The following is a 22982-nucleotide window of genomic DNA, read 5'->3' on the forward strand; positions in this document are numbered from 1 at the left end:
GCACAGTCACTATACAATGTACGGCGCTGTGATTTGTGAGCTGAGAGAAGGTCATGGCGCTACCACTAGCACCGATGCCTCCTCAAACTGCAGATCAGCAGGGGCTTTGATTGCCGGACCCCTACCGATCAGATATTGATGACGTATAGAATAGGTCATCAGTAAAAAAAAACTTTATCAGAAAAACCCTTTAAAATGTTGTCGTTTTATTCCGGCCGCCTCTCGGCATGTTTGCCGCGCTGCCGCCGGACCTCCGGACCGCCCCCATTATAGTCAATGGGGCCGGAGCGGTAGTCCAGGGGGTACGCGTGCACTAGCAGAACGGATCCGACAGGCTGTTCACCCGCCAGAGTTCCTTACCGCTAGGCTGCGCCAGCCTACCCCTCACCAGTGGAGAGGGGTGTGCTGGCGCAGGAGTAGCTAACTTTTACCTTCTAGCTCCTGCACCTTGAAGAAGCTAGATACCTGACAAGCCGACCAAGCCATCCTGTACACCTCAATTGTGTATGTCACAACCACCAATCTTGTTGCCTCAAGTGACACCAGTTAAGCTATAGTTTTCTGCGTCTGCCTGTTTTCTTCCACCATCCTAGATTGGGAAACCGCACGTCCCACTCATGGCCAAAAAGATTCTGTCTGTAATGTACTAAATAACACATCTGATGGACAAGGTGGAAATGTTAGTAGAAAATCCCCCTCCATTTCTTTGGCTGTCCATGTAAAGGGCTAGATCAAGCATGTATCCTGTTCTGCACCCTCCTGCGACTTTTATACCACATAATAAAAGTGTCAATGAGAGTCGCTGTAATAAATTAAGTGGATTGTGCCATTGATGGCGATGTACTGTACCCTGTCCAATAATGCTGAACATGTGATGTTTGCTTATGTTATGCCGCGCTCTCTGCAGGAGGCCTGGGGACATTAATAGATTGGGATTCAATGAGAGCCTCATTAAGGCTGCTCTCCCTCCACATACCCATCGGGAGAAGGACCCGGGGGTGCTATAATTAATTGCTGCTAATGAGGACAAAGGGTGGCAGGGGATTGTTCCTGGGGACAATCTCTTAGCATCCCGCAGAGATCAAACCATTAATGCTTTTCTATCAGCTACAGAATTCGGATGACATTTGCGTCATTAACCCTGTGTGTGCAGAGTACGATAATCCCCATCCCCCACGCCTGGCGGTGTTTTTGTGAGTCACACTGAGGGTTACTCACCTTGAGTCTTTCCAGGTGAGAGCAATGAAGAAGAGATTCACTGGCGCTGTCTGTAACGAGACCACCCATGCCATGGAGGGTCTGTGAGCCGCTGCTGGGGTCTGATCCCTCCTGTAATGGCAGCAAAGTCTGGGAGCAGCTGCAGCTGGGGACACACGGCCTGCGCCCAGAAATCAGAAAGGTCTTCAGGCCTGGAGAAAACAAGGCAACGTTACCGCTATAATCAGAGATAGGTAGATGGATATTAGATAGATAGATAGATAGATAGATAGATAGATAGATCTGGAGAAACTCCCCAATCCAAAAGACTGACAGATCCTGTGCCGATACAGACTGAGCGCCCACAGCCTGCTCATTGAATCCGGGCGTCACCGACAGAGGTACAAGCCCAGGGAGAGCAGACTGTGCCAGCAGTGCGACCAGGAGGCCGTGGAGGATGAGGCTCATTTCGTGCTGCGGTGCCCCAAATACTCAGCAGTGAGGGAGACTGACTTCAGGAGACTGTCTGATCTCTGCCCAGACTTCACCTCCATGGAGGAGGAAGAGAGACTCTCCATACTGCTGGAGGAAGAGGAGAACACAGCGGCCATAGCAGCACAATATATTACTGCCTACCATAGACTGAGAGGAGCCTGATATACCATGGACTCCTATACCCCCACCCTGTATATGTCCCCATCCCCCAACCCTACCCAATTATTTCCCACTTGCTTTGGCAATGCTAAAATGTATTTAGTCCTGCCAATAAAGCTGATTTGATTTGATAGATAGATAGATAGATAGATAGATAGATAGTAGATAATAGATATATTATAGATAGATAGCAGACCTCCCAAGTGTCCCTCTTTTTGATTTGAGGTATGGATTTTCATTATTATATTTACAGTATTGATCCAGGAATTGGTTCTTATCTGTAGATTAGAGCCCGTCTTGTATATTATTTCATTATTTGATGCAATTTAAACTTCAGAAATTTCTATATTCTAATCATTTTTGTACTATTTTGTAAGAAAAAACTATTGAAGTGTATAGATATACAAGAAAAATGAATTTTTCGCGCAATAAACCATAAGTGTCCCTCTTTGAACGTCCAAAAATTTGGGAGGTATGAGATAGATAGATATAAGATAGATAGATAGATAGATAGATAGATAGATGATAGCTATATTAGGTAGGTAGGATGGATGGGGATGGACAGACAGACAGATGGATAGATTACATAGATATGAGATAAATGATAGATAGATAGATAGATAGATAGATAGATAGAGTAGGCTACTTTCACACTAGCGTTCGGGGTTCCGCTTGTGAGCTCCGTTTGAAGGCTCTCACAAGCGGCCCCGAACACGACCGTCCAGCCCCAATGCATTCTGAGTGGACGCGGATCCGCTCAGAATGCCTCAGTCTGGCTCCGCTTGGCCTCCGTTCCGCTCAGCAGGCGGACACCCGAACGCAGCTTGCAGCGTTCGGGTGTCCGCCTGGCCGTGCGGAGCCAAACTGATCCGTCCAGACTTACAATGTAAGTCAATGGGGACGGATCCGTTTGAAGTTGACACAATATGGTGCAATTTTCAAACGGATCCGTCCCCCATTGACTTTCAATGCAAAGTCTGGATCCGTCTGACTAACTTTCACACTTAGATTTTTTTGTGAACTATAATGCTGACAGACGGATCCGTGTGCAGACACCAGACGGATCCGCTCCGAACGCAAGTGTGAAAGTAGCCTTAGATAGATTATCTTCAGAATTATCCACAAGTGTATTAATAATGAGGAAAGTGGATGGCGCGGGTGCTGCCGCCCTACACTGCCGGCTTTGTTAGCAGAACAGCTGCAGGACACACAGCCTCAGCGCGGGGCGTGCGTGACAATGTGAGGTCCAGACATGCACATCCAGTAAACTGTGGCACAGCAGCTGTGCAGGGGCGAGCGCTGCCGCACACAATAAACAGCAGGTGGCAGCACATGCACAAATACGTCTGCTGCTCCTGCAGTCACCCAAGCATGGCGCATTGTCTAGGCTAGGGCAGTGTATTCTGGCCTGGCCACTGATCAGGGTCATTGTCACAGCCTTTGTTTTCATGGTTTCTCGATATTCAGACATCCCCCCCCAACATCTGACAGAGCCATAACCCCCCATCCTGCCAGACTAACCCAGGAGAAGACGTGGTAACATACAGTGGGGAGATTTATCAAAACTGGCTTAGCTGCCCCTAGCAACCAATCAGATTCATCCTTATGTTTTCCAAAAGAGCTCTGAAAAATGAAAGGTGGAATCTGATTGGTTGCTAGGGGCAACAGTTTTCCTTTGCATCAGTTTTAATAAATCTCCCCCATGTCTTGCAGCTCTGGAGTCGAATCTGACCAGGGTTAACATCTTTTATGTTCTCCCCGACTACTCCATGTTGCCTCCCTTCCTTCCACCATCCCAAAAAAACATTCTGATAGGTTTGGTCGAACACTCCTTCAGAGGTTTCAGAAGGTGGACCTGATCGCCGGGTCATTTTCATTTCATAAAGTCATTGTCATATTGAGACAAAACCCTTCAAATGGACCCTAGTATGGCATTGTCGTGAATGATTGTCATCTCTGTATTGCGCTGCGGAATATGTCGGCGCTATATAAATTATAGAAAATAAGTAATAATACAATTAACAACACACTATAAAAATGTGGGGACACAGCCCTGCATTTATTATCCCCCAGTGATATTCCCCTTTAAGGCAAGTCTGCCCAACTGGTGCCCCTCAGATGCAGCCGGCTCGTCCCATAGATTATAATAGATGGCATCATGTCTTCAAGGGCATTCATCCCTCCATTACATACTCGTGACTGAAATGCAGCCGACGCAAGGGAAAAACCTGGACGGCGGTGCCCGCGGGTGCCAAAGGAACGCTCAGACCTTCTCATTGCTGCACGCTGCTGTCTTAAAGGGGACCGCAGATGAAGATGGGTTATGGAAGGCTCCCTAACAAAGCCTTCTCCAGCCATTATGTTGACTACACCAAAGCCCGTGGGGCGTAACTATAGAGGGTGCAGAGGGTGCAGTTTTCACCTCAGGCAGCAGGAAGGCTAGGTGCACCCCTGGCCGTACCCGTACGTGCCATAGAAGAAGCCATTATGGCTGCTATGGGGTTCTTGGAGGGAGAGAGCTGGGGCAAGGCCCCTTTGCAATAGGGCAGAGAGTACCTTTGCAGGACTCCCCTCTTAGTCAGGGTACTAGCTCTCCTTAAAGGGGTTGTCTCACTTCAGCAAATAGCGTTTATTATGTAGAGGAAGATAATATAAAGCACTTACTAATGTATTGTGATTGTCCATATTGCCTCCTTTGCTGGCAGGATTCATTTTTCCATCACATTACACGCTGCTCGTTTCCCATGGTTACGACCACCAAACAATCCAGCAGCTGTGGTCGTGCTTGCACACTATAGGAAAAAAGCACCAGCCTATGTTGGTTATGAGTTCCCACTGTCCCATCCACTAGAGATGCTGGTGCTTTTTCTTATAGTGCACAAGCACGACCATCACTGATGGATTGCAGGGTGGTCGTAACTATGGGAAACAAACAGTGTATAATGCGATGGAAAAATGAATCCAGCCAGCAAAGGAAGCAATATGGACAATCCCAATACATTAGTAAGTGCTTTGTATTCACTTTCTCTACATGATAAATGCTGCTGAAGTGAGACAATCCCTTTAAAGAGACCAGCCCTGTATGAAGACTTACTGGAAGTGCTCCATGGTATAGAGACTTGTTGGCAATGGTCCATGGGAAAACTATATGCAAAGAGGTACCTCCAAAGGAAAGAGAACCATCTCACTAGCGCCACCTTGTGGAAGTAGCTCCCTATCAAAATCCAATTTTTTAAGAAGCCTTGGGAAAATGGACAAACTATTTGGACCAGGCTTGTTAAAAAATTTGGATTTTGACTTCCACAAGGTGGCGCTAGCAAGATGGTTGCACAGGACGCCCCTTCAAAGAGGAACCGTGTAGTTAGCAAGGGGAGGGGAACTGGGCCAAGGGTCATGGAAAGGGATCCAGCAGATTCTTGTGGCCAAACTGGGCCCCGTCTGATTTTTACAATTGAGCCCATGTAGGCCCATAGTCCAGGGGAGCCTTGGTATTCCTACAGTTATTCTTTAAAGGAGTTCTCTGGGACCGAGAGTCCACTTTTCATATGGTCAGGCAGGGTGCACACTTCCGGTCCAGCAGAAGAGAAGGGAGCTTGCTGCTGAAATCGAAGCACTGGTGATAGGCAAGTCCCTGCACCCTGCCTGACCTTATCAAATGGGTATTCCCAGTCTCAGAGAACCCCTTTAATTGCTGTCTAATCTTATGCAACTGAGAAGTTCTGCAACTTTCCAATAAGCTGTGGGTTTCCGTTCCTTATGTTCTGCTGAGCTCTGCTTGCTAGCAGTGAATGGAAATATTTTTGCTTTGTCTCCGCACAACCAGAGGTTTTCTATAATGTGTCAATCAGGACAATCCAGCATGAGCTACACACATCGGCACCCCCCCCCATTCTGCTACAATGTATCAGTACAGGTCAAATGTATCAATCTTGGGTCCAGACTTGTAGAATTAAAGGGGTTCTGCACTTTGTTTTAACTAATGATCTATCCTCTGGATAGATCATCATCATCTGATCGGCGGGGGTCCGACACCCGGGACCCCCGCCGATCAGCTGTTTGAGAAGGCAGCAGCGCTGCGGCCTTCTCACTGTTTACCGCCGGCTGAGTGACGTCACGACTTGTATCAACTGGCCTGGGCGGGGCTAAGCTCCATTCAAGGGAACGGAGCTTAGCCGCGCCCAGGCCAGTGATACTAGTCGTGACGTCACTGTGCCTGCGGTAAACAGTGAGAAGGCCGCAGCGCTGCTGCCTTCTCAAACAGCTGATCGGCGGGGGTCCCGGGTGTCGGACCCCCGCCGATCAGATGCTGATGATCTATCCAGAGGATAGATCATCAGTTTAAACAAAGTGCAGAACCCCTTTAAGGCTACTTTGACACTAGCGTTAATATTTTCCGGTATTAAGATCCGTCATAGGGTCTCAATACCGGAAAAAACGCTTCAGTTTTGTACCCATTCATTGTCAATGGGGATAAAGCGTAACTTTACGGAATGCTCCAAAATGCATTCTGTTAGGCCTCTTTCACATGGGCGAGAATTCCGCACGGGTGCAATGTGTGAGGTGCAATGCGATTTTCACGCAGCCCCATTCACTTCTATGGGGCCTGCGTTGCGTGAAAAACGCACAATATAGAGCTTGCTGACATTTTCACGCAAAGCACAAGGGATGCATGAAAATCACCGCTCATGTACACAGCCCCATTGAAGTGAATGGGTCTGGATTCAGTGCGGGTGCAATGCGTTCAACTCACGCATTGCACCCACGTGGAATTCTCGCCCGTGTGAAAGGGGCCTTAATCTCTCATACCGGAGAGCAAACCGCAGCATGCTGTGGTTTGCTTTCCATCCTGGGATGCGGAGAAAGACGGATCCGTCATGAGCCACAATGCAAGTCAATAGGGATGGATCCTTTTTCTCTGACACTATAGAAAACGGATCCGTCCCCCATTGACTTTCAATGGTGTTCATGACGGATCCATCATTGCTATGTTACACAACCGGATCCATTCATAATGGATGCAGACGGTTGTATTATCAGTAATGGAAGCGTTTTTGCCAAACCCTGCCGGATCCAACAAAAACACTAGTGTGAAAGTAGCCTTAGCTCACAGAGGTTTGTGTAGACTGGTTGCAATTGTAACAAACCTTCAGCTTTGAGATGTATTAGGTCCATACCATAGGGGTTTTCAGCCTCAAGTTTGAACAGAAATGCACCTTGCAGCAAGCAGAGATTTTGAAGTCTCAAAGTACTGGATAAAGTAGAGCGGACAACAGCCAAGTCTCAGGCCTCTACATGGGCCGCTACAAGTGAAGGGTGTCATGCTCTGTTATATTACAAAGCTGCCTGTGATGTCTCCGCCTGGGAGCAGTCAGCATCCCTGTAATTATGTCTTGTGCTGCAGGATCCTTCTTATGTAATCTAAACCCTGAGCAGTGAGGAGCTGTATCCGCATGTGTTACAGGGACATATAGACCCATCACATCTGCATCATCGGCACCGCAAAAGCCGATCACAGTGAGTAATTGTCCAGGAGACAAGAGGTTGTCAGTTCCCTTCCCCCACACAGGAGGAGAGGGGAACAGAGATTTTATTAAAATGCCATCCCTTATTGCAAAGAATTATGAACCTGAATTTTAGGACGTTGAGCTGGGCACTCACTATTCTGCTGGTGGAGTCACTGTGTACATACAATACATTACTGTACTTATCCTGTACTGATCCTGTCACATCCTGTATTATACTCCAGAGCTGCACTCACTATTCTGCTGGTGGAGTCACTGTGTACATACATTACATTACTTATCCTGTACTGATCCTGTCACATCCTGTATTATACTCCAGAGCTGCACTCACTATTCTGCTGGTGGAGTCACTGTGTACATACATTACATTACTTATCCTGTACTGATCCTGTCACATCCTGTATTATACTCCAGAGCTGCACTCACTATTCTGCTGGTGGAGTCACTGTGTACATACATTACATTACTTATCCTGTACTGATCCTGTCACATCCTGTATTATACTCCAGAGCTGCACTCACTATTCTGCTGGTGCAGTCACTGTGTATATACATTATTTATCCTGTACTGATCCTGAGTTACATCCTGTATTATACTCCAGAGCTGCACTCACTATTCTGCTGGTGGATTCACTGTGTACATACATTACTTATGCTGTACTGATCCTGAGTTACATCCTGTATTATTATCCAGAGCTGCACTCACTATTCTGGCGCTAAAGTCACTGTGTACACAAATTACCTTACTTATCCTGTACTGATCCTGAGTTAAATCATGTATTTTACTCTAGCGCGGCGCTCAATATTCTCCTGATGGAGTATAATATAGGATTTAACTCAGGATCAGTACAGGATAAGTAATGTAATGTATGTACACAGCAGATTAGCGAGTGAAGCTCTTGAGTACAGTATAATACCGAATGTCATTTAGGATCACTACAGGATAAGTAAGGTAATGTATGTACACAGTGGCTGCACCAGCAGAATAGTGATTGCAGCTCTGGAGTATAATACAGCATGTAACTCAGGGTCAGTACAGGATAAGTAATGTAATGTATGTACATAGTGACTGCACCAGCAAAACATTGAGTTCAGCTCTGAAGTATAATACAGGATGTAACTCAGGATCAGTACACAGTACTGTGTACACAGTGACTTAACCGCCATAATAGTGAGTGCAGCTCTGGATAATAAGACAGGATGTAACTCAGGATCAGTACAGCATAAGTAATGTATGTACACAGTGAATCCACCAGCAGAATAGTGAGTGCAGCTCTGGAATATAATACAGGATGTAACTCAGGATCAGTACAGGATAAGTAATGTAATGTATGTACACAGTGACTTCTCCAGCAGAATAGTGAGTGCAGCTCTGGAGTATAATACAAGATGTAACTCAGGATCAGTACAGGATAAGTAATGTAATGTATGTACACAGTGACTCCACCAGCAGAATAGTGAGTGCAGCTCTGAAGTATAATACAGAATGTAACTCAGGGTCAGTACAAGATAAGTAATGTAATGTATGTACACAGTGACTGCACCAGCAGAATAGTGAGTGCAGCTCTGGAGTATAATACAGGATGTGACTCAGAGTCAGTACAAGATAAGTAATGTAATGTATGTATACAGTGACTCCTCCAGCAGAATAGTGAGTGCAGCTCTGGAGTATAATAGCACAGAGGTTAAGAAATGATAAGCTCAGAGTCCTGTCCTAAAAAAATCAATGAACTTGAGTCAATAATGGCATCTGAGAATGTAGATTTAGTGGCTGTTACGGAGACATGGTTTAATGAAAGAAATGACTGGGACATAACCATACCAGGGTACTCTTTATACAGAAGAGACAGAGAAGGCAAGAAAGGAGGAGGAGTGGCCCTGTATGTGAAAGATAGCATTAAATCTAACCTAATACAAGTTGGTGAGGCCAACATAGAGTCAGTTTGGGTTACGTTGCAGTTTGCTAACCATGCAGTAACTCGTGTAGGTGTGATATATAGACCACCTGGTCAAGTTAAAGAACTAGATGATCTACTAGTTGAAGAAATAGCTAAAATGACAATGAAAGGAGAAGTTATCATTATGGGAGATTTCAATCTTCCAGTTATAAACTGGAAAACCAAAATAGCAAGTTCTACCAGGAGTACAGATATTCTAAATTCCCTACTGGGATTATCTCTACAACAAGTGGTTGAGGAGCCAACCCGGAGGGAGGCCATTTTGGATTTGGTATTCACAAATGGGGATTCGGTATATGATGTCATTGTAGGCGAAACCTTGGGATCTAGTGATCACCAGTCAGTGTGGTTTAATATAAGAACTGTGAAAGAGTCCCACCACACAAAAACAAAAGTTTTAGATTTTAGAAAAACAGACTTTTCAAAAATGAAATTAGCCATAAATGAGTCCTTATCAGACTGGAACAGATTACATGGAGTCCAGGAGAAATGGGACTACTTAAAAGGTGCATTATTGAAGGCAACAGAAAATTGCATTAGACTTGTCAGTAAAAGCAAAAAAAGGAGGAGACCACTGTGGTACTCAGCAGAAGTGGCCCAAATCATTAAAAATAAAAAGCTAGCATTTTGTAATTATAAAAAAAACCAGAGCAATGAAGATAAGGAAATCTACAAGATTAGGCAGAAAGAGGCCAAGCAAGTTATAAGAACTTCTAAAGCGCAGGCAGAAGAAAAACTAGCTCAGTCTATGAAAAAAGGGGATAAGACATTCTTCAGATATATAAATGAAAAAAGGAAATTAAAACAAGGAATAACTAAATTAAAAACAAAGGACGGAAGGTATGTAGAAGAGAATAAAGGGCTAGCCGACTGCCTTAATGAATACTTCTGTTCAGTTTTTACAAAAGAAAAAGGAGAAGGACCTCCACTAGAAAGAATGACTAATAAATCGTTTGATGCATGTATCTTTACAGAGGAAGATGTTCTAAGTTTGCTGTCTAAGGTGAAGACAAATAAGTCACAGGGGCCTGATGAGATACACCCAAAATTATTAAAAGAGCTTAGTGGTGAGCTGGCAAAACCGTTAACAGATTTATTTAACCAATCATTAGTAACAGGAGTCGTCCCGGAAGATTGGAAATTGGCAAATGTCGTGCCTATTCACAAGAAAGGTAGTAGGGAGGAATCGAGCAACTATAGACCAGTGAGTCTGACATCAATAGTAGGCAAATTAATGGAAACCCTATTAAAGGATAGGATTGTGGAACATCTAAAATCCCATGGATTGCAAGATGAAAAACAACATGGGTTTACTTCAGGGAGATCATGTCAAACAAATCTTATAGATTTTTTTGACTGGGTGACTAAAATAATAGACGGTGGAGGTGCAGTAGACATCGCATATCTAGATTTTAGTAAGGCTTTTGACACTGTCCCACATAGAAGACTTATCAATAAACTGCAGTCATTGAGCATGGACTCCCATATTGTTGAGTGGATTAGGCAGTGGCTGAGTGACAGACAACAGAGGGTTGTAGTCAATGGAGAACATTCAAAACAAGGTCATGTTACCAGTGGGGTTCCACAGGGATCTGTACTGGGACCGATTTTGTTTAATATCTTCATAAGTGATATTGCAGAAGGCCTCGATGGTAAGGTTTGTCTTTTTGCTGATGACACAAAGATATGTAACAGGGTTGATGTTCCTGGAGGGATACACCAAATGGAAAAGGATTTAGGAAAACTAGAAGAATGGTCAGAACTCTGGCAACTGAAATTTAATGTGGATAAGTGCAAGATAATGCACCTGGGGCGTAAAAACCCAAGGGCAGAATATAGAATATTTGACACAGTCCTGACCTCAGTATCTGAGGAAAGGGATTTAGGAGTAATTATTTCAGAAGACTTAAAGGTGGGAAGACAATGTAATAGAGCAGCAGGAGATGCCAGCAGAATGCTTGGATGTATAGGGAGAGGTATAAGCAGTAGAAAGAGGGAGGTGCTCATGCCGCTGTACAGAACACTGGTGAGACCTCATCTGGAGTATTGTGCGCAGTACTGGAGGCCATATCTCCAGAAGGATATAGATACTCTAGAGCGAGTTCAGAGAAGAGCTACTAAACTAGTACATGGATTGCAGGATAAAACTTACCAGGAAAGGTTAAAGGACCTTAACATGTATAGCTTGGAAGAAAGAAGAGACAGAGGGGATATGATAGAAACTTTTAAATACATAAAGGGAATCAACTCGGTAAAGGAGGAGAGAATATTTAAAAGAAGAAAAACTACCACAAGAGGACACAGTTTTAAATTAGAGGGGCAAAGGTTTAAAAGTAATATAAGGAAGTATTACTTTACTGAGAGAGTAGTGGATGCATGGAATAGCCTTCCTGCAGAAGTGGTAGCTGCAAATACAGTGAAGGGGTTTAAGCATGCATGGGATAGGCATAAGGCTATCCTTCATATAAGATAGGGCCAGGGACTATCCATAGGATTCAGATATATTGGGCAGACTAGATGGGCCGAATGGTTCTTATCTGCCGACACATTCTATGTTTCTATAATACAGGATGCGATTTAGGATCAGTACAGGATCAGTAATGCATATACACATTTCCTCACATGGTATTTAGTGTATCTTTCATGCACAGTCTCTCTCCATGTATGGTCAACCCTAAAACCATTTATGACTGTTCTGACAGAGGGCTTGACCATCCCCCAATGGGTGGTTTGAGGACTCCATCTCTGTGTTATCAGCTCCGTCCTTCCTACAATGTAGGATGTGAGTTATCTCTGTGTCCCGCAGCGCAGATACCCAGCAACACTGCGTATTTATGTGTGATGAGTCCTTTCATGCTAAGAAACGCACAGTCCTGACTAATCCCACCGAGATTAACAGACAATATCGTAGAAAACTCTACGGCACGGCGCGGTGTTTCTATAGTGCGTAGACTAGCAACCGTACACGTCATGCAACCTGAAAAACTTTCTATTATGAAGTACAGGTGATTCGTACCTGGGACTGAGCCAGGCAATTGATGAAAGAATACTTAAAGTGGCAGTGCACCTATATGAACATTGCCTGCAGGGGGCGCTTTCCCTGCTGATCACATAGAGTCTAGCTACGGTCATATGCTATGTGTATGGCTACTTTCACACCAGCGTTTTTGCTCGATCCGTCATGGATCAGCAAAAACGCGTTACTGATAATACAACCGCCTGCATCCGTTATGAACGGATCCGGTTGTATTATCTTTAACATAGCCAAGACGGATCCGTCACTAAAACCACTGTAAGTCAATGGGGAACGGATCCGATTTCTTTTGTGTCAGAGAAAACGGATCCGTCACCATTGACTTACATTGTGAGACATGACGGATCCGTCTTGATCAGTATCCCATGACGCACACAAAAACGCTGATTGCAGCGCTTTTGTGTGCGTCATGGGAACGCAATGAAACGGAATAGTATTCTGGTGATTCTGTTCCCTTCAGTTCTGTTTTGTCCCCATTGACAATGAAAGGGGACAAAACTGAATCGTTCCCCCCGCTAGGGAGAGCGCAAGTGTGAAAGTAGCCTAACAAAAATGGGGTTGTCAAAATCGGATGACCCCTGGACAAACGGTGCGCAGTGTGTTAACAGTACTGACGCCCCCAGGAAGGCAGGGTGTGTGGTGCTTGTAAAATTTTCAGTGTTAGGGCTCATGCACAGGAACGTATTTTATTTCTGTGTCCGTTCCGTTTTTTTTGTGGACCGCATGCGGAACCATTCACTTCAATGGGTCCGCAAAAAAAAAAACGGAAGTTACTCCGTGTGTATTCCGTTGCCGTATTTCCGTTCTGCAAAAATACAGAACATGTCGTATTATTGTCCGCATTACGGACAAGGATAGTACTGTTCTATTAGGGGCCAGCTGTTCCGTTACGCAAAATACGGAATGCACACGGATTTCACCCGTTTTTTTTGCGGATCCGTTTTTTGCGGACCGAAAAATACATTCGGTCGTGTGCAAGAGGCCTTAGACACATCCTTTTCAACAAATCGCACCCCCTTTTTGGGACACAGCCTTTTATGTGCCCTGAGACCACCCCTTACTGTGTATCTGGTGCCGGATAACGCAGCCCTGGTATCATATACAACTAGGGTGTAACGGTCGCGTACACACACACACAGGGGGGAGGGAAGTGACCACTGCGCTCCACCCTTACCCCTGGCCCTGCCTACTTGCCTCGCAAGTCCTAATGACAGGGGACAACTGGACGGCAATCCCTAACTTGGAGTAAGTGCAGGGATGACAGACAGACAGACAACAGGACGTGAACGGACCGAGTCAATACCAGGAAAGCTGCAAAGTACAAATGGAGCAAGCAGAGAATTGTCAGGAGAAGCCGGGGTCATAAATACCAGGAGAGCAGAGAAGTACAAGAGGAGTCCTAAGAGAGTAGTCAGGTGGGAGCCGAGGTCACAATTCCAGGACGGATGCGCAGTACAGGAGGATCAGGCAAAAGGATGGTCAAGGAACAGGATCAGGTAAGTATTCAGCAGTCCAACAAATACCAGGAACCTAGAAATTAACAGGCAACCTGTAGCCAGCAGGCTGCCTGTATTTATAGTGGGGAGTGAGGGTCATGTGACGTGGCCAGCGTCACATGACTGACAGACCAACCAGTCGAGCACCGAGTGATCAGCTCGGCGCTCAAGGCAGACTTAGGAGCAAGGAGCCACCCAGCTAGTAAAGCCGCCCTGGGAATGAGGTCAAACACAGAACCTCATTCCAAAAGCTAAGCAACAGTTCTGCGGGCAATGGGGGACCGAGTGCACCTTCGGAACCCCGTGACAGTACCCCCCCTTTTACGAGGGGCCACCGGACCCAAGACTTCAGGCGATGGCTTTTCAGGGTGTTCTAAATGAAATTTACGAACAAGTCTAGGAGCATGAACCTCCCTGGCAGGTACCCAAGATCTCTCTTCAGGTCCATACCCCTTCCAGTGAATCAGGTACTGCAAGGAATTACGCACCTTCCTGACATCCACTATTTTAGACACCACATACTCGACAGCATCATTAACAAGAACTGGCGGAGGCGAGGCTTTTGATGGTACTACCGGTTCAAAATATTTTTTAAGCAGAGATTTATGGAACACATTATGAATGTGGAATGACTCAGGCAGCTCCAACCTAAAAGATACCGGGTTAATCACTTCCGTGATCTTATATGGTCCAATAAAACGAGGAGCAAATTTTTTAGAAGTTACCTTGAGAGATAGATTCTTGGAGGACAACCATACTTTATCCCCAACCTGAAAGTTTACCCCCCTTGAACGTCTCCTATCGGCCTTGAGTTTTTGAGAACATTGAGCCTTTTCTAGGTTCGATTGAACCCGGGCCCAAACTGTGCACAGTTCGGAGGAGAGTTTATCAGCTTCAGAGTTAGAGGAGGAGACGGACGACCCAGAATGAAAACGGGGATGAAATCCATGGTTACAAAAGAAAGGGGAGACCCCAGCAGAAGAATTGACACGGTTATTCAGAGCAAATTCAGCCAACGGAAGGAATTTGACCCATAATTGCTGGTCATCAGCAACATACAACCTCAGGAATTGTTCCACAGACTGATTAAGGCGTTCAGTCTGCCCATTACTCTCAGGATGGTAGGCGGAAGAAAAAGACAACTAAATTTTACATCTTTGACAGAAGGCCCTCCAGAATTTGGACACAAACTGCACACCCCTGTCCGAAACAATATTTTCCGGGATACCATGCAATCGAACAATTTCTTTCACAAAAATAGACGCCAGGGTTTTGGCATTCGGGAGTTTAGACAGGGGAATGAAATGGACCATCTTGCTAAACCTATCCACCACTACCCACACTACAGTCTTACCCTCCGCCAGCGGTAGGTCAGTTATAAAGTCCATCGAGATATGGGACCAGGGTCTACTGGGAATGGGTAGGGGTCGTAGGTTACCAGCAGGGCGAGTCCTAGGTGTCTTGGACCTGGCACAAACCTCACAGGCTGACACATAGGACTTGACATCCCTAGTTAGAGTGGGCCACCAATAAGATCTAGAAACCAGATCCTTAGTGCCCTCAACACCCGGATGTCCACAAAAGGCAGAATCGTGACACTCACCCAACAGCTGGAGACGAAATTGTACGGGAACAAACAACTTATCTGTTGGGGTGGATACCGGTGCCAGATGTTGTTCCGACCTAATGCGAGCCGAGATATCCTGGGTAAGAGCTGCTAAGAAGATTTTTGCTGGTAGGATGGATTCAGGTGGTACCTCAGTAGGTTGAAAAGCCTGGAAGCTCCGAGATAATGCGTCCGCCTTCACATTTTTACTTCCCGGCCTGAACGTGATGGAAAAATTAAAATGAGTAAAAAACAGAGCCCATCTGGCTTGACGGGGATTCAACCTCTTAGCAGACTCGAGAAACATAAGGTTTTTATGGTCAGTGACAACAGTTACACAATGCCTTGCCCCCTCCAGAAAATGCCTCCACTCCTCAAATGCCCATTTAATGGCCAGCAGCTCCCTATTCCCTATGTCGTAGTTTCTCTCCGTGGGAGAGAATTTCCTGGAGAAGAAGGCACATGGTCTCAGATTAGAGAGGCTGGCAGGACCTTGTGAAAGGACTGCTCCTGCGCCGTCCTCGGACGCATCCACCTCCACAATAAAAGGTTTCTCCTGATCAGGCTGGATCAGAATGGGAGCTCTACTGAATGCCTTTTTTAATTTTTCAAATGAAGAAATGGCCTCAGTAGACCAATTCTCCAAATCCGCCCCTTTCTTAGTAAGGTCGGTCAACGGTTTAGCAATTACGGAAAAATTCATAATAAATTTACGATAGTAATTGGCGAAACCTAAGAACCGTTGTAAGGCCTTTAAGGATGAAGGTCTTACCCATTCCTTAATTGCTAGTACCTTACCAGGATCCATCTTGAAGGCGTGAGGAGTCAGAACATGCCCTAGAAACAGAATCTCCTGCACACCAAAGACACATTTCTCTTGTTTAGCGGATAGCTGATTCTCCCTCAACACCTCTAATACTTGTCTAACATGAGACACATGGGATTCGAAGTCAGGAGAGAATATCAAAATGTCGTCAAGATAGACAATAACAAATTTACCTAAGAATTCCCTAAGAATGTCATTCATGAAGTTTTGGAACACAGCTGGGGCATTGCTGAGTCCAAAAGGCATCACCTGATATTCAAAGTGTCCTACCGGAGTATTGAACGCCGTCTTCCATTCGTCTCCCTCCTTGATTCGGATTAGATTGTATGCCCCTTTCAGGTCAATTTTGGAAAACCAGGTTGCCCCCAGGACCTGGTTAAATAAATCCGGAATCAATGGGAGGGAGTATCTATTCTGGACAGTGATTTTATTTCATCTCCGGTAATCGATACATGGCCTAAGACCACCATCTTTTTTCTTAACGAAGAAAAACCCCGCCCCCATAGGAGAGACAGAAGGTCTAATATGCCCTTTACCAAGGCTCTCCTTAATATAATCTTCCATGGCCTTGCGTTCGGGCATAGAAAGATTATAAATTCGTCCTTTAGGAAACGTGACCCCCTCTACTAGCTCTATGGTACAATCATAAGGTCTATGGGGGGGTAGAACCTCTGGGGTTGGTGATGAGAATACATCAGAATATTCTCTAACAACAGAGGGTAAAGTATCAGACTTTACTGAGACCCCAGCCTGTACCACGGACAGGCACGAGTCACACTTAGGCCCCCATCTCACCAACTCCCCATTGGACCAATCTATAGTGGGGTTATGTAGTCGGAGCCAAGGCAACCCTAGTACCACCTCAGCAGGTAGGTTCTCCAGGACTAGAAGCGAACATCTCTCTGAGTGGCACACACCCACGGTTAGAGAAATCTCCGAGGTACATAAGCTCACCGTACCACCAATAAGAGGAGTAGCATCAATAGCCATAACATGGATAGGAGTTGGTAAGGCAAACATAGGAATACCCAATCTAACAGCATACTCAGAGTCAATAAAGCTGGCCGCTGAGCCAGAATCAATAAAGGCCTTACCCGCCCATTTATCTACTCCCAGAGAAATCGTAATGGGTACCGAAAGCTTACATTTAGAAAATTCAGGGTGTACCTGGTCTTTAGGTTGCCTTGCCTTAGGAGACTTGACAGAGAGGACCTTCTTAGGACACTGGTTGATCCAATGGTCAGAATCTCCACAGTAAAAGCATTCTCCATGTCTGCGGCGAAGATTCCCTCGGGTCATGCCAACCTGCATGGGTTCCTCGGTGGAGACCTCAGCATTGTCTCTGGGATAGGCCTCTGGCTGGACCACCATCTGGGAAGAGAACTGTTGTTCCTGTCGTCTCTCTCTAACCCGTCGGTCAAGTCGGACAACAAGGGTCATCATCTCCTCTAAGGTCTCTGGAAGTTGATAACTGACCAGAAGATCCTTTAATTTATCAGACAGACCTGACCTGAACTGACTCTTCAGGGCTGGTTCGTTCCATCCTGAGGGGACACACCACCTTCTGAATTGGGTGCAATAATCTTCCGCTGGTAAATTGCCCTGAACCAGTGCCTTTAGAGCCGTCTCGGCTACTAGAGCCCTGTCTGGTTCATCATAGAGGGTACCTAGGGCCTGAAAGAACCCCTCCACAGAATATAAACAACTGGCGCCAGCAGGTAAAGAGAACGCCCAGTCCTGGGGATCACCCTGTAATCGGGAAATGATAATGCCCACGCGTTGACTCTCGGGGCCAGAGGACACGGGGCGCAAACGGAAGTAAAGTTTGCAACTCTCCTTAAAAGAGAGAAACTTCTTCCGGTCTCCAGAAAAGGTTTCTGGGAGCTTAATCTGGGGCTCAAAATGCGGACTGGAGGCCTGAGGAGTGGAAGAGCCTTGCCCTAACTCAAAAGAGCTGAGTTTCTCCCCTAACTCCTGCACCATCTGCGTCAGATTAGAGACATAGTCAGTCAGGGTCACCAGAGGATTCATAATACAGTGGTTATTGGGCCTGTTAATCTGTAACGGTCGCGTACACACACACACAGGGGGGAGGGAAGTGACCACTGCGCTCCACCCTTACCCCTGGCCCTGCCTACTTGCCTCGCGAGTCCTAATGACAGGGGACAACTGGACGGCAATCCCTAACTTGGAGTAAGTGCAGGGATGACAGACAGACAAACAACAGGACGTGAACGGACCGAGTCAATACCAGGAAAGCTGCAAAGTACAAATGGAGCAAGCAGAGAATTGTCAGGAGAAGCCGGGGTCATAAATACCAGGAGAGCAGAGAAGTACAAGAGGAGTCCTAAGAGAGTAGTCAGGTGGGAGCCGAGGTCACAATACCAGGACGGATGCGCAGTACGGGAGGATCAGGCAAAAGGATGGTCAAGGAACAGGATCAGGTAAGTATTCAGCAGTCCAACAAATACCAGGAACCTAGAAATTAACAGGCAACCTGTAGCCAGCAGGCTGCCTGTATTTATAGTGGGGAGTGAGGGTCATGTGACGTGGCCAGCGTCACATGACTGACAGACCAACCAGTCGAGCACCGAGTGATCAGCTCGGCGCTCAAGGCAGACTTAGGAGCAAGAAGCCACCCAGCTAGTAAAGCCGCCCTGGGAATGAGGTCAAACACAGAACCTCATTCCAAAAGCTAAGCAACAGTTCTGCGGGCAATGGGGGACCGAGTGCACCTTCGGAACCCTGTGACATAGGGGCTAATCTCCGGGGGGTGTCGGGAGGATTCCTCGGTTCCCGGGAGATTTGCCAACTCTTCCCGCAGTCCAGGAGGTCTACCCTTAATTCAGGAGAGTTGGCAAGCATGTCTCCACCGCAGCCAATCAGAGTGCAGGCCCATTATGCTTCCCCTTACCATAGGACGCAGTTCAGTATAGAAAAATATGTATGGAAGCAATCAACAAGCTGCTGTTGATGAATCCTATTGTGTTTTTTTCCAGGCGTCACTACACTATGATGATATATCTATAGGAAAGGAGATTGTGTCTCATCTCTGGGGCCCCCATCAATCACAAGAAAAGGTTCCCGTCTTCTCCATTTCTCCTCAATGCACAACCTCTATCTTTGTTCGTCTTATGGGCTTTTAATAGAGCGGTAACATGCATGCTCAACCCCCACTCTATTAAAACTTCTCCTTACCGTGATCAGTGGGGCGGTCCCAGTGGTGTGGCCCCCAGTGATAACCCACCTATGGATATGTGTTAAATGTCAATTTTGCATACATCACCTTTAAAGGGGATCTGTCAGCAGTTTTGTACCTATGACACTGGCTGACCTGTTACTTGTGCACTTGGCAGCTGAAGGCATCTGTGTTGGTCCCATATTCATATGTGCCTGCATTGGTGAGAAAAATGATGTTTTATTATATGCAAATGAGCCTCTAGGAGCAATGGGGGCGTTACCATTACACCTAGAGGCTATGCTGTCTCTGCAATTGCTGCGCCCTCTGCACTTTGAGTGACAGAACCAGGCAGTGAAAACATCACCACACCTAGTCCTGTCGATCAAAGTGAAGAGGGCCCTGCAGTTGCAGAGAGAGCATAGCCTCTAGGTGTAACGGTAACGCCCCGTTGCTCCTAGAGGCTCATTTGCATACATTAAAACAACATTTTTCTCAGCAATGTGGGCACATATGAACATGGGACCAACACAGATGTCATCAGATGCCAAGCACACATGCAACAGGTCAGCCAGTGTCATAGGTACAAAACTGCTGACAGATGCCCTTTAAGAATAGCTAATAGGGATTGCTATTTATGCAATTTTCGAACCCTTCTTGAAGAGTAGCTTCAAGGATGAAAGATCACTGTAATGTAATGGTTCATCTGTGAAGCTTTTGAGGTTTAGTATCTTTTAATGGTGTTTTAGACATTCCGACATCTTTAAAGATTTATGTATGACAGATGACTTTTTTTCTGGGAAAAACTTTGTTCCATGGCGATCCATCATGGAGCTAGAAAGTCTGTGTTGTGTCCAAAGTACAGAAAACTGAAATAAACTCTGACTGCATGGCCTCCGTCGTCATAGTCGGAAAAATATAAGTCCCTGCATTGAGCACCATCCCGCTTTCAGCATCATACAGGAAATACCCAAATAACAGTGCCATATGTTCGCCAAATTGCACTTCCTATACTGTCACCTCATATACTGCAATAATATTATACTGTATAGTGCCACAATGCCAGGTCTTGTACATACCGCCATACAGTGCTCAAATAATACCAACATATAGTGTCCAAATAAAAGCTCTGTACATAACCTAATATTAACTGTAAATGTTACCGCTAACCAATTAAGGCTACTTTCACACTCGCGTTTTGTGTGGATCCGTTTGCATTATTCCTAAAAAAAAAAAGTCTAAGTCAAAACGGATCTGTCTTGACTTACATTGAAAGTCAATTGGGTACGGATCCGTTTTCAATTGCACCATATTGTGTCAGTGAAAAACGGATCCGTCACCGTTGACTTACATTGTAAGTCAGGAGGGATCCGTTTGACTCCGCACAGTCAGACGGTCACCAAAACGCTGCAAGCTGTGTTTTAGTGACCGTCTAAAAAACGCAATGGAGACCAAACGCAGCCAAATTGATGCATTCTGAACGGCTCCTTATACATTCAGAATGCATTGGGGCTGAACTGATCCGTTTTGGGGCCGCTTGTGAGAGCCCTGAAACGGATCTCACAAGCGGACCCAGAAACGCCAGTGTGAAAGTAGCCTAAGGCCTATTGCACACAACCGTATGGCTTTTTCAGTGTTTTGCAGTCCACAAAAAACGGATCCGTAAAAAATACGGATGACATCCGTGTGCATTCAGTTTTTTGCGTAACGGAACATCTGGCCCCTAATAGAACAGTACTATCCTTGTCCGTTATGCGGTCAATAATAGGACATGTTCTATCTTTGAACGAAACGGAAAAACGAAAATAAGGAAACGGAATGCATACGGAGTACATTCCTTTTTTTTTGCGGACCCATTGAAACTGGACCGTATACGGAACGCAAAAAACGGAACGGAAACGGAAATGAGGCCTAATATTAAGATTTGTGATGGTCACATTTGTCAGGTTATCGGGCAAGGTTAGGGATGCAACTCTAAGGCCTCTATCACACAGGCGTCCCGGATTCACTCCGGATGCATTTCGGGAAACCCGCGCGGGTGCACACGCAATTTCAGTCAGTTTTGACTGCGATTGCATTGCGTTGTTCAGTTTTTTCCACGCGAGTGCAATGCATTTTGCGTGCGCGTGATAAAAAACTGAATGTGGTACCCAGACCCGAACTTCTTCACTGAAGTTCGGGTTTGGGTTCGGTGTTGTGTAGATTTTTATTATTTTCCCTTATAACAGTGTTATAAGGGAAAATAATACAGGGAATACACTTTAATGGTGTCCGGGGTTGCTTTCATCCCTATCATCTCCTAGCAACCATGCCTGAAAATCGCACCGCATCCGCCCTTGCCCGCGGACGCTATGCGATTTTCACGCAGCCCCATTCATTTCTATGGGGCCTGCGTTGCGTGAAAAACGCAGAATATAGAACATGCTGCGATTTTTACGCAACGCTCATCTGCACGGCCCCATTGAAATGAATGGGTCCGGATTCAGTGCGGGTGCAATGCGTTCACCTCACGCATTGCACCCGCGCGGAATTCTTGCCCGCGTGAAAGGGTCCTAAAGGTGCCCATACTCCTAAAGTGGATCCCAGTGATTGGGGGGTGTGATTCTCCCCCAACAGGTGATGTTGAGGGTAAAAAGGACCGGGCGTGTTGATTTCAACATGCCTTATCCTTTCTTCTCCTGGGAGTTAAGCCACTGCCAAAGGTGTCTTTTCCTTCTCTCTCTTGAGAACAAAGAAATGCTCAAAAGAGCCGAGCATGCATGTCTATGGGGGAATCAACCAGGTTGAGCATGCATGTCTATGGGGGAATCAACCAGGTTGAGCATGCATGTCTATGGGGGAATCAACCAGGTTGAGCATGCATGTCTATGGGGGAATCAACCAGGTTGAGCATGCATGTCTATGGGGGAATCAACCAGGTTGAGCATGCATGTCTATGGGGGAATCAACCAGGTTGAGCATGCATGTCTATGGGGGAATCAACCAGGTTGAGCATGCATGTCTATGGGGGAATCAACCAGGTTGACCATGCATGTCTATGGGGGAATCAACCAGGTTGAGCATGCATGTCTATGGGGGAATCAACCAGGTTGAGCATGCATGTCTATGGGGGAATCAACCAGGTTGAGCATGCATGTCTATGGGGGAATCAACCAGGTTGAGCATGCATGTCTATGGGGGAATCAACCAGGTTGAGCATGCATGTCTATGGGGGAATCAACCAGGTTGAGCATGCATGTGTATGAATCTTTTCCCAAAAAATATATATCAATCTTCTCAGTTCCTCCTGCTCTATAACCTGCTTCCTACAGATTACACTGCATTTTCATGGCGGCAGGTTCCCTTTAAAGGGTTTCTGTCACCCTGCAAAACTCATTTTTTTTTTTTGGATAGTTAGATTCCTCATAGTGCGATATAGCAGAATATAATGCTGTTACTTACTTTGATGCGGCCGATTCTTTATAAAACGAACTTTTATAATATGTAAATGAGGGCTCTACCAGCAAGTAGGG

The 22982-nt window shown here is 45.8% G+C and overlaps 1 protein-coding gene across 1 annotated transcript in view; it reads right to left on the reverse strand.

Annotated features, from left to right (window-relative positions):
* ADCY9 (adenylate cyclase 9) overlaps nucleotides 1-22982 on the reverse strand; it is a 92378-nt gene that overhangs the window by 20391 nt on the left and 49005 nt on the right. Inside the window, exon 2 of the mRNA XM_040441811.1 lies at nucleotides 1219-1409. Coding sequence (XP_040297745.1) covers nucleotides 1219-1409 — 191 coding nt within the window. The remainder of the gene's footprint in view (nucleotides 1-1218; nucleotides 1410-22982) is intronic.

The sequence above is a fragment of the Bufo bufo genome, chromosome 7, assembly GCF_905171765.1.
Source record: "Bufo bufo chromosome 7, aBufBuf1.1, whole genome shotgun sequence".
NCBI lineage: Eukaryota > Metazoa > Chordata > Amphibia > Anura > Bufonidae > Bufo > Bufo bufo.